The sequence below is a fragment of the Semicossyphus pulcher genome, unplaced genomic scaffold, assembly GCF_022749685.1.
Source record: "Semicossyphus pulcher isolate SPU_LCO1_2020_fin unplaced genomic scaffold, fSemPul1.0.p SCAF_16, whole genome shotgun sequence".
NCBI lineage: Eukaryota > Metazoa > Chordata > Actinopteri > Labriformes > Labridae > Semicossyphus > Semicossyphus pulcher.
In genome coordinates this window covers 1,954,659-1,967,662 of record NW_027211670.1, presented here as the reverse complement: position 1 = coordinate 1,967,662, position 13,004 = coordinate 1,954,659, and the positions used below count along the sequence as shown (strand labels likewise).

General features: G+C 43.0%; 1 protein-coding gene across 1 annotated transcript in view; it reads left to right on the top strand.

Moving 5' to 3' along the window:
• The window catches only part of dnah9 (dynein, axonemal, heavy chain 9), a 189,618-nt gene that overhangs the window by 118,081 nt on the left and 58,533 nt on the right, over nucleotides 1-13,004 (top strand). Inside the window, exons 57-63 of the mRNA XM_069663994.1 lie at nucleotides 530-760; nucleotides 2,460-2,654; nucleotides 3,762-3,881; nucleotides 7,065-7,253; nucleotides 9,275-9,510; nucleotides 9,596-9,718; nucleotides 11,673-11,877. Coding sequence (XP_069520095.1) covers nucleotides 530-760; nucleotides 2,460-2,654; nucleotides 3,762-3,881; nucleotides 7,065-7,253; nucleotides 9,275-9,510; nucleotides 9,596-9,718; nucleotides 11,673-11,877 — 1,299 coding nt within the window. The remainder of the gene's footprint in view (nucleotides 1-529; nucleotides 761-2,459; nucleotides 2,655-3,761; nucleotides 3,882-7,064; nucleotides 7,254-9,274; nucleotides 9,511-9,595; nucleotides 9,719-11,672; nucleotides 11,878-13,004) is intronic.

Here is a 13,004-nt window from a genome sequence, read left to right as displayed (position 1 = left end):
TTATTGATTTAATCCGTCATTCTCCTCTTTCTCAGATTTCTTCTTTTCCAAGAGCTGTTGTGTTCTTCTCTTGTTGTTTGATTTAGTTTCCCCAGCTTCAGTGGAATAAGTCATGTCCGCACAGGCCTTGAACTGTATAGAAGATTATTGAATCACAGGATTTAGCCGAGTCTTTGCTAAAATAATGTCCTGTTTTTGTTCTGCGGGCATTTAACTTCATCCTCGCATCCCGTGTAGGTTTATGAGCAGCCTGTGGGGATTTTCAAAAACAGCCTCTGTGTTTAAAAGGTGCTCTCTGTTCAAACAAGCAGAACCGACAGTTCAATCACAGCTTAGAGCTCTCTAAAGATGCCCTAATTAGAATTCTCTGTTGTCTTCTCAAAGTCAGCACAGGTTCTTCTTCCTTTATTCTCAGCCTTTACTTTTTCTCTCTCTTTCTCCCCCAGCAGACCACAGAGATACGCACTTGTTCAAACTCAATTAAATCATTGCTCTTTCATTTCCCTCCCATTATTCTCTCCTAATTCAGAACAACCTGACAGAGCTGAAGTCGTTTGGCTCTCCGGTGGCAGCGGTGACCAACGTCACAGCGGCCGTCATGGTCCTGACAGCACCCGGAGGCAGGGTCCCAAAGGATCGCAGCTGGAAGGCTGCAAAGGTGATGATGGCCAAAGTGGATGCGTTCCTGGACTCTCTGATAAATTTCAACAAAGAGAACATCCCTGAGGCCTGCCTTAAGGCTATTCAGCCTTACCTGCAGGTGAGTGTTTCAATTGGCCCTAATTCATTAAAGTCAACACTAACGGTGCACAGTGTGCGGCGTCTGCCGCTTCGCGAGCTCACTTAATAACTCATAAATTTAGCAGGGGCGTGACTACAATGACAGTGGCACATTATGGCTGTCAACATCAAGATGACAGCCAGAGAAATCAACAAGCTAATGAGGTGTTACAAATTAACAGCCGCCCTGATTATTAAGTTCAACGGAGCGAATACCAAGTTAGTCTGTGCAGCAGGAAGCCCAAACTCACTCTAGATTCACCGTGTACACCACACAGACTGAGTTCTGTCTCATAAAAGACCTTTAATATGCAAAAACAAATTTTAGATCATGTTGATGAAGAGAGCACACCACAGTTTAATGTGTTAGTGACTATAACATTAAGCTTTATGGTTTGTCGGCTGGTTAACAAGCTAACTGTGAAAGATTAACTTGCATACAGCCATTAACACAGATCTTTTAAGACCTGCCTTTGGACGATACATTAAGTTTCCTTTTAAAGAACAAATGACATAAACTTTCTCTTGCAAAAGAAAAGCTGCAGTTTCACTTGGTGTGTGAGCAGTAGCTTAGGCAGCTAGTGTTAGCTAATGTTTGCAAGCTTTGGATAAATATCACTGTGACACTGACGGAGTTACTTTACTGTTTCTTCAACCAAATGTTGTGTCATTAACCATTATGATGTATTTCTCATCTGTAGCTACGGTTAAACAACCGCTGTTAAACAAAAGTTACATACAGTTTAAACTAGCTACAAGCTAATGAGCAGCTAAAATGAAGTAGCTAAGGTGCAAACAGACTGTGCTAAGCTTTCTTTAATGTTTCTACAAGTTAATATCCTGGATAAAAATCGATAAGATAAGATAGCACTCATTTTGATCACCAGGGGGCAAATTCGGTTGTTGCAACAGCACAAAGGCAAGTACAAACAAAATAAGAGCTATATACAACTGGTATACAAGAGTGACATGGTATGAGATAAAGTGACATATATGGGTAATAGCAGCAACATTTAGCAATATGAAATGGTCCAGTATAATGATCTATACTTTATAACATTTGAAAATATTACTTTTACAAACAGGACCTATTGTTTGAATTCCGCTTGATGGATGAGCTAAGTTGGCAGCTACTGCTGTTTTATTAAGCTAGGCTACTGATACCAGTTATGTCAGTGTTACTTTTCCAGTTTTGTCTCGATTATGATGAGATTTAGCTAGCTTATTTATGTGAATTAACAAACTGAATTTTTAAAACCGATATTTTCAATTACAGGAAACAGGATATTTTTAAGTTATCTAACCAGTTAGCTTCTAATGTAGCTAGTTTGCTTCAGCTAGCTTTGAGTCGGCTGTCCTCTGTGCCGATCTCACTTCTGTCAAACTAAATACTACTGTGTTTTGTTCTGCAGGGAACTCAAGCAGCACAACTTATAAACTAGTATAAAACATTAATCTTATTACTTTTGTTTAGCTAACATAGCCTCTTGTCTGAATTCAACTACAGTGATAAGCTTAGATACTTAGCCTACTTTGAGTCGTCCCTCTGTGATTGAGCACCAGCTGTTTTGTCTTTGTAAGATAATACGGCAGTTACATTTCAGAGCCCTGATGACATGTTTGTGTAGTGCTGTTTTGCATTTGCAGACTTGTTTGTTCATTGTTTGAATCTGTTCCAGGATCCAGACTTCCAGCCTGATCTGGTGGCCTCCAAGTCGAACGCGGCGGCCGGCCTGTGCTCCTGGGTTTTAAATATCGTCAAGTTCTACGAGGTTTACTGCGAGGTGGAGCCAAAGCGTCAGGCTCTGAGCAAGGCCAACGCAGAGCTGGCTGCTGCTCAGGAGAAGCTCTCTGCCATCAAAAGCAAGATCAATGTAAGCCATCGCTTTGGAGTAATGACACAGGAAATGAAAAGTTTATTTGCTATATGCCAACTGAAAAAGAAAGCTATTTCAATATCTTAAATCCAGAGGATAAATGCCGTCATTTTATTAAAGACAGGACTTACTGTTCTTGTTTTTTTAGTCGTTCTTTGAAGCAGAAAAGTGAAGACACAAACATTAAAGTGTGTTAAAACTTTAGAGGTTGGGCTGACTTTGTACAAAACAAAATGTGGGCTGAGAAATTGGTTGTGAATGCCAGAAATCCCAGCACCTCGACATGAAAGATTTCAGAGACATCACTTTGGCGCAGCAACTTTATCAAACCCTGAAGATATGCAGCATAATAAGAATGTGAAGCTGCAGAAACAAAATAAAAACAACAACCAGAGGCTATAAGCAGAATCAAAAATCGAGGATATGAATAATTTTATCAAGGCGTGAGTGACAGTTGATGCATGAGCTCTGCCAGTAGTGATAAACCACCAGCCTTTCATCAATACAGCGCTGGTGTAAGTGCTATTAAAGGCTTTTACTGTTCATTAATCTAAACCCAAATCCATCAACCCTAAAAACCCTATTGATAAAAGCAGCTGTAAATAATTGTTTCTCAGTGGCGTTTGACATTCAGCACATCAGAGCGGCAGAGAGCCCCAGCAGAGCGCGGTGCTCGGGACGCTGCGGCGGCGCATGCTTACATCAAACCCTGCAGAGTGCAGAGTGACGACTCTTAATAAGATCCAGCATGACTTCTCGCTGTCATTTTTCAGCCCTCAGTCAGATCGCCTGAGCAGAGAGGGGTTCGGAGCCAAGGGGAATTAGCAATCCTCAAACTAATCTACTGAACCTGTGTGCCTCTCCACCGATTAATCCTGTTTGTCCTTGTGCTAATTGCTTCCATATGCCAAATAAATCCATAGTGAGGGAATGACAACTTTTACCCAACTTTTCACTCACTCTCAAGTCTCTTTCAGCCGCAGACTTCAGCTGTCTTTGTTCTTCTCTTTGAAGATTCTTTATGACCATGCTGTATTTTAACAAGTGCCAATGTTCCTCTATTTCTCTCTGTGTGTCATTTTGTGTGTGTGTGTGGGCTATCAGCACCTTAATGAGAACCTGGCCAAGTTGACAGCCAAGTTTGAGAAAGCCACCGCCGACAAGCTCAAGTGCCAACAGGAAGCAGAATCAACGGCGCGCACCATTTCCCTGGCCAACCGTCTGGTGAGGAGGGCAGCAGAGGGGTCACATCAGCTACACACACACACACACACACACACACACACACAAATATTTCACTGCCTCCTTCCCTCAGATAGAAACAGATGTGTACAAAATGTTTTTATACACATTTTAGTACTTCAAACTATTTTATCCCTGCTTGTGAGTAACTGTCTCTTTCCAGGATGAACATGCTGTACACGTGTGTAGGGGAGGTGTAAAAATATAAATACTTTTGGATATTAACAGACATTGCATTCAGGCCAGATAGTTACGCTAAGATGCATCCTAAGTAAGATAATGAAGTTTTAAAAAAAATTTGAAAGGATTGCCAAGAAATGTGGCCCCACATTCTCGTGTCCACCAGGATAAGATTTACTGATCTCTTACTTCTTCTCCAGCACCATCATTAAAATTAAAATGTCACCTTGTTTATCACCAAATAACTTCAGGGCTAATTTGGGATTCCTACAAGCTAACAGGCTAACTTGAGCCTCACAGAGCCACTGGTATGGCTTTAGAGTGTTTTTTAACCTAGTGTTTAAATCATGCTTTAATATATGTTAGTTTCTTGCTTCTTACTATGTTTCATTTATACCGTATTGATCCGAATATAAGCCATTGTTTTTTTTCTTTGACATACATCTGAAATAGTGGGCCGTCTTATAATCGGAGTCTAAACTTTTAAATGTCTGTAAAGCCAATGAAAAACTGAGGCCAGCCGTCACTCACAGCTACAGAGCCAGGGGGACGAAAGACGGAGAGACACGGTGATTGTCTGGAACAAATTGGCTCAAAAGTCGGCCGAGTTAACCCAACAACTGAGGCGGAGTTATGATGCTGATTATAAGATAATGGTTATCAATGCAGCAGAGTCAGTAAACAACTGTCAAGCGGCAGAGAAATAAGGTGTCACAGAGGGTAATGTCCGAAGAAGATCGTCTTAAAAATGCTAACAGTCTTGGCTAACGGATGCTAACAGAGAAAGTCGTACCATGGTCCTCAAAGCAGCCACTTCAAGAGACTGACAGGAGAGTGTGTGAGTGTGTTACTGAAGAACAGAATGACAGTCTGCCTGTTAGCAGAGCTGTCATCCAGCTGTTTCAGACTGCTCTTTAAACAGACCTCACTTCTCTTCATGGTGAATGATTTATTGAAATGTTGAAAATCATTTTATTTAATATAAATGTGACAATTGAATCTAAAAGATGTTGAAAACATGGTTTTATTTACAAGGTAAATTCAAATATTTAATATTTAAGGGAGGGGGTGTCTTATAATCAGCAATCTGGGATCCCATCGGCTATAGTCTGAGACGATATATCCTCTGGGGACACCGGTGAACGTGCCAGGCGGTAAGCGATAATCGATTTCCCGTCAAGACTTCCTTTTTCCGTGTGCTGCATTGTTACAGAAAGAGAAACCGTTCTCTTGTGATTGACTTGTTATTAACGGGTCTTACCTTCGCCCAAATTTCAACATCATGATGCAGATTTGTAAGAAGTAAAAATTCAAGCTTTGTCAGGTCTGTCCTCAAGAGGAGAAGAATTTAAAATGCTCCTTTGTTGAACGGAGGTCGGATCGATCTGATGAAGTTGGGAAATCTGAACGCTGAACGACTTTCATGACACAGCATAGCTGTTAGCTGTTAGCATGCAGATGTGTGTTTATAGAGATGAATAAGAAGCTAAATCGTCGTCAGATGAGGCTGATGGGAGCTGGGATGTTATTATGGAGGATTACGTTCCGCCTGCTTTTGCTCTCCTCACGGACTGTTTTTTCTGCATACGCCGCAGCCTGCTGATACGTGATTGGTCAATATTACTCGGACTACAAGCGTAGTTCAAACAGAACACTTGCCTTCCTGGAAATCCACGTCCCAGCGTACAGGTTCTACATTTCAATGTACAAGATTATAGAATCAGTCTTATATTCAGACCAATACGGTACATAAACACAAGAAGTGAGAATGATTTCTGAACTTCTAGTATGAGTCTGATCAGGAAGATAAATAGATATTTTGTGTGACAGAACCAGAAACAGAAAGTAGGTCTGCTGTAGACCTCTGGTGCAGAAACCTGCATGTATCAAATAAACTGTATAAACGAAGGGGGCGTAGGCACTGTGAAACCCATCATTGTTTGTTTTTTTTGACGTTTTTGGTGTTTTGACTGCAGCCATCTTGTTTTGGGGGAGCCAGAGGTGCACGTTTATATTAGAGGGTGGAGCTGGAGAGGAGTAAGTTTTTAGTGTCTGTGTGACTCTAAATGGGAGCATCAGTGACTAAATGAACAACATGCTGTGTTGAAGAAGACTTGAAACTAGAGATTGAGAATATAAACTCATTAGGGAAATGTTTAGTGAGGGAATAACTCAAGAGAGAGGGAGGACCATTTTCTCATAGGCTTCTATGTAATCGCCCCCTGCTGGCCATCAGAGAGAATGCAGGATTGAGATACTTCCATATAGGCTACTCTTTGAAAGAGAGAGGATCCTACATCTTCTTTACAGTCTCGTATCTATACGCATATACACACACAAAACTATTATTTCTGCTTGTTAGCGAGGTTGTCTCTTTCTTACAGGCACGATTCATGTGTTTACACACACACACACACATCAAATATACATAAGTCCCACCATCATCTGCCGCTGTGTAAATGTGTGTAAATCTCCTGCTGACACCAGCACAACAAAAAGATGAGTGTTGACACTGTTAGTATGTTAATGTGAATTATTCAGGGGAGGATTTGAAAAGGCCTGACAGGAGCAACAAACGGACGAGAGCTTCTGCAGTCACTAATATCAATGCAAATGCAGTCAACCTGCTTAGGTTCACTGTGCTGCCGTGTTGTATGCTGAAAAGTTACAGTGTGGATCAAAGTATGTGGCCTCTAAAGTTTGGAAGAGATTAGATGTTGAGGTGAACTTTATTTATCCCTAAAGGGAGATTTGATCATGGCTGCAGTAAAGAGTGGTTGTACCTGAGCAAAGAGGTGATAAAGGATACGAAACTGTAATAAAACAGGACTTGAAGGTAGCAGGGCTTTGTTGGACTGGAGATTTCCTGATGGTGCATGGACGATGGCAGCTGTGGATTAATTTAGATGTTATTTTACACAGTGCCCATGGAGGGTACACTGTGTGCTGTAGGAATGATGTAATCTTCAGTGTCTGTTTTTTTAGGTTGGAGGTTTGGCGTCAGAGAATGTCCGCTGGGCCGAGGCTGTGGAAAACTTCAAGAAACAGGAGAGGACTCTGTGCGGGGACGTCCTCCTCATCACCGCCTTCATCTCCTACCTGGGATACTTCACCAAACGCTACAGGCTGCAGCTCATGGACAACACCTGGAGGCCGTATCTCAGTCAGCTGCAGGTGGGTGGCTTCAAAGGGGACCTATTGAACATATTTTGCTTTCAAATTGACAGACTCCACTGACTCAGATTGTAATTCTAAGTGTCTGACAACATTACAGAAAGGATCCCTGCAGAGATAGACCTTTTTGTTTAGGAGGAAAAAATGCTCCCTATTAAACCAGAAACAGCTGCTGCATTTTTTTCTGTACAGCCACCAGACTCCATTGACAAAAACATTTACCTCTCAGAACCCACAAGTTTCATGTCTACTGCTGCACTGACTGATTAGTTTGTTTGTGTTGTTGTGTGTTACATAGATATTATCCAAACTAACCCTTTAAAACAAAATAAAATCAGGGTTCTCGCTGCTCCTAAAAAAGTCTTAACAGGTCTTAAATTAAAATTAAGATCATAAAATGTCTTAAATTTAATGTAAATTTTGCAGATGGTGCGCTTAAGGCTGATGGAAAAATTGCAGTGGTCTATCATTACCGTAACAAAGAGTCTAGAAGCAATCTAAGTTGTTTGAACGCAATGTCTCAGAGACTCCACGAGCTTTACGTGTTTATGTTGGCCAGCCTGTCGTTGTCGTCAGTTGTGATTTGTGATTGGATACAATTGAGCTAAGATGGAGACATGCAGGTTTAGCAAAAAAAGGTTGGCAGAAGAGAGGTTTCAGAGGTGGTTGGCACAAGCAAGAAACGACGACACAAGGTGCAATTTATGCTGACAGGACTCGTTAGGGACCATGGGGTGAAAGCTTTTGAATCCCACATAAGTCTTCAAAAGCCCCAGTGGTACGTAGCAGCAGCTAGAGGTAGTGGGGCTGTCTTAAATTATATTTCTTAAGGACTTAAAAAGCATCAAATTTTAAAAATGGTGCAGGAACCCTGAAAACAAAAACACCTCTTACATTGCACTTCTGCCACAGCGCTGTAACGAGCATTGGCTCATGCAACACCAGCATACAGTGGCTCCAGTGTGTGTTTTTACACTGTGGAAGCAAAACGTGCGCGAGGTGCACACACACAGCGCTGTTCCGCACTGACGGCTCCGCTGTTCACACTGATGCTGTTCACACTGATGCTGTTTACACCTCTGTTACTACCTCCGATGCCGGCTCAGAGGACTTTGCTCCACCATTCCACCTCCGTGAGTTTTACATAGAAGACAAGACGTAATAATCCCGCCTTGAACGGGCAGTGTAAACAGGGCTAATTTAACTAACCAATCGAGGCAGCAATAGACCAGCAACTCCTGCAGTCTATGAGGTAAAGTTACTGTTTTTATCAATGGAGTTGTCGCACTGCCCAATGAATTTCAACTTTTAAGGAACAAGGTTTTCATTAAACAGGTGTAAGACTGGCCTACTGCTAGAAACATTTTTATTTAATTTATTTTTAAAGCACATTTAAAAACCGCTGCAGCTGACCAAAGTGCTGTACAAAGCCAACAACCTGATGAGATCAATCACAAAAGAGTCAAAAACATCAGGTCTGTGATATGGGAGGGGGCCCGTCCGTTCAGTGCTTTAAAAACAATCATTAAAACCTGTATCAGTATCAAGTTGACAGAAATATTCGTTATGGGACCAAATTTGTGACTAACCAGCAGCTGAAAATACACAAGAACAAAGATACAACTGTGTTTTGTGATTAGTCACCATGAGCTGCAGGTTTCTGATGCTGTTAGAGGTATTGAGAAAGATGACAACATGAATCCATTCAAGAAACTGTTCATTCATCTTCTCCCCTTCAGCAGCTACATCCAGTGTTTGCTGCTGTTCATCACAGTGACTGAGAGAATGTAAACACAATTAATGTGGGTGTACACAACAACTAAATACTCCCTGATCACTCCTGATATCTGTATCTAGTGTTTCAGTGGTGTTTTCAGTGGGTAAATTCAGATGCATAATCACCACTATGACTGCTTGTGTCAAGTATAATTCCAGTTTTACACTCCCTTCTGTATCTGCGTAAGAATGTGTTCTATATAACTCAAAATTATTCATACATACCGCCTGTCATCATCTGTCAGGTTCCCATCCCGGTGACCCCTGACCTGGACCCTCTGACCATGCTGACAGACGATGCAGACATTGCGGCATGGCAGAACGAGGGTCTGCCCGCTGACAGGATGTCCTCTGAGAACGCCACCATTCTCACTTCCTGCCAGCGCTGGCCCCTCATGGTGGACCCCCAGCTGCAGGGCGTCAAGTGGATCAAGAACAAATACGGAGAAGGCCTGCGTGTGATCCGCATCGGACAGAGAGGGTAAGAGGCTTTCAGATGAAATGTGTACATGTTGTTTATATGGAGAAGATTCTAACAGAAGGATTCTTATGTTTCACTCTGAAAGGTACCTGGATGCTGTAGAGAGAGCGCTGGCTGAAGGTGACGTGGTTCTGATAGAGAACCTGGAGGAAACGCTGGATCCTGTTCTCGGGCCTCTGCTGGGCAGAGAAACCATTAAGAAGGGCAGGTTAGGAACTCATTTTATGACCTTTAAAAACAAGTCAGCCCTGAGTCTTAGACTTTACTTGTCCTTGAAATGTAAATGTACAAATTATCATTTCTGAGTGTTTAAACTTCTCATCCATGTTGGGTCAAAGGTCATTCTTGACCTTGGAAACAGCAGTCGATAGAACAATCTCAACTCCAGGTCCAGTTAGTACCTCAATGTCTATTTGCACATAAAAATAAGAAAACTAGTAACTACCCCAAGTTATAAATGCATACAGTGAAAACTACCTTCCTCCTGATATAATAGGCTGAGCTCCTTGTCATCCCAGCCAGTCTCTCTATGCAACCACAGATTGAACCACACAACTGAAGCTAACCTGTAAGGTTCATGTTGCCTCGATAGCTCGGTCATGTCGATTTGCCCTGTACAACCTCAGGGAGATCAGACCCTACCTGTCAGTGCATGCAACAGACCTGCTGGTACAGGCTCTCGTGATATCATGCATTGACCACTGCAACTCCCTCCTGGCAGGCCTTCCTGCATGCACATTTAAACCTCTGCAGATGATCCAGAACGCAGCAGCGCAACTGGTCTTCAATCAACCCAAAACAGCATGTCACTCCGCTGTTCGTATCACTCAACTGTTCATATCCCTCGACTGTTCGTATCACTCAACTGTTCATATCCCTCGACTGTTCGTATCACTCAACTGTTCATATCCCTCGACTGTTCGTATCACTCAACTGTTCATATCCCTCCGCTGTTCGTATCCCTCCGCTGTTTGTATCCTTCCACTGTCCGTATCCCTCCGCTGTTCGTATCCCTCAACTGTTCATATCCCTCCGCTGTTCGTATCACTCAACTGTTCATATCCCTCCGCTGTTCGTATCCCTCCGCTGTTTGTATCCTTCCACTGTCCGTATCCCTCCGCTGTTCGTATCCCTCAACTGTTCATATCCCTCCGCTGTTTGTATCCTTCCACTGTTCGTATCCCTCCGCTGTTTGTATCCTTCCACTGTTCATATCCCTCCGCTGTTTGTATCCTTCCACTGTTCATATCCCTCAACTGTTCATATCCCTCCGCTGTTTGTATCCTTCCACTGTTCATATCCCTCCGCTGTTTGTATCCTTCCACTGTTCATATCCCTCCGCTGTTTGTATCCTTCCACTGTTCATATCCCTCCGCTGTTCGTATCACTCAACTGTTCATATCCCTCCGCTGTTTGTATCCTTCCACTGTTCATATTCCTCCGCCGTTTGTATCCTTCCACTGTTCGTATCCCTCCGCTGTTTGTATCCTTCCACTGTTCATATCCCTCCGCTGTTCATTTCCCTCCACTGGCTCTCAGTTGTCGCTTGCGTCAAATTCAAAACCCTACTGCAGCAAAAATGGCTCCTGCCTACCTGAACGCCCTCATCCAGGTCTACACTCCCTCCTGCCCACTTGAGTAAAGAGTGTATTTTTCCGCCACTGAAAATAGTCCTTAAAGTGCACTTTTTGCCTCTGTTTTAGTGACGTCTGCTTAAATAAAGCTGCCAGCTTTTACTGAGACTCACTGCTTCTTTTTTTTAAAATGACGCATATTTGTGGACATCTTTAAAGTTTAATGTCTCTGTCGGGGACATAAATCAGGGGATGAAACTGTGAGTCACAGACAGGATGGGGAAGTCAGACGGGACTGTGAGACAGACTAACACATTGTTGGTCTTAATCTTTTCATGTGATTTGTTGATAATGAGAAAAACCAGCATTACACTTGAAATAGTACTTACACAACGTCCTCAGGGAACTGCTGATTAGACAAGAGTACTCGTCACGAGCAGGAAAACGAAGGACAGTTTTTAAAAGAAGAGACAGATAGTTAGAGCCGTGCTGTTAATGAGGACTCGCTGTAACTGGTGTCTGCTTGGTAAACATCTTTCAGAATCTCTCACTGACCACAATATGTTCCGTACTTGTTTTCCCAAACAGATACATAAAGATCGGAGACAAGGAGTGCGAGTATAATCCCAGTTTCCGTCTCATCCTGCACACTAAGCTGGCCAGCCCTCATTACCAGCCCGAGCTGCAGGCCCAGTGCACCCTTATCAATTTCACCGTGACCAGAGACGGTCTGGAGGACCAGCTGCTGGCTGCCGTGGTTAGCATGGAGAGACCTGACCTGGAGCAGCTGAAGGTGAGGAACACAACCTGATGCAGCTCTTAAACAACAAAGAGGAATTGAAGACGGCTCTCTTTTCATCCGATATGTCGCTGGAATGTAAAAGTGAACCTGAGCAGACATGAAAGCACAATCTGTCACTCTCTTCAGGTGCTATCAAAGAACAAACAGCCGCTCCACGTCCCACTCTTTTGAGCTCCTCTGCTAACATCTCTGTGCAGGAGTAATTAAAAGAAGCAGTCAGAGGAGTCAGGGGCCTTCAGGAGCCGGGCGGAGCACTCTCGCTCGTCATTATCCATCCTTAACGCTTCAACAGAAAACATCGTTTGTCTTTTAACATCACAGGAGGCTGCAGGTCCGGGTCTTTGATTCCAAAACAATCAGCCGCTGCCTTTGATTCGCAGCAAACTAAGTGGATGTGTGATAATTACGGGGCTTTGGGTCTCTCACTTAGGGAGGCTGGGACTCTGCACGGCTGTCTGTGTGTGTGTGTGTGTGTGTGTGTGTGTGTGTGTGCATGGGTGCCTTTGTGTTCAAGTGGCATGGAGTAATCACACCATTAGACTTTAACGTCCCCATGAAACAGCTAGAAGGGAGCTCATTGAGTCTGTTTCCTGTTCAAACACAACAATAGGGAGGATTTTTGGGGGATATACATTAATATTTACAGTAGCCAATCACTGAAGTGAATCAAGTGAACCTAAAAATCGACTTTTTGACATGATGGGACCGGTGGTGTAACTGTGACGTCATGAAAAAACATCTAATTAGGTTTTGCCCTGGTAGCGACTTGTCACTCACAGGTAGCCCGCCCTGAATCCTCATGCATTGGCCTCTCTTTTGAAACCATGAAGCGACTTCCACTTCCTACAAACAGTCTATTCATCAAGAGAAGCACTGCTGCTGTTAATCAAAGGCTGTTAACTATCTTCACCATAATAAAACCTTTGAATTATATAAACTGGTGAAACTGGGAAATGTCACCAGGTGTCCAGTTTGGGATCAAAAAGTACATCTGTCTGTCTGCCTGTGTATCCATCTGTCTATCTACCTGTCTGTCTGTCTACCTACCTACCTGTCTGTCTGTCTGTCTGTCTCTCAGTCTATCTATCTACCTGTCTGTCTGTCTACCTACCTACCTG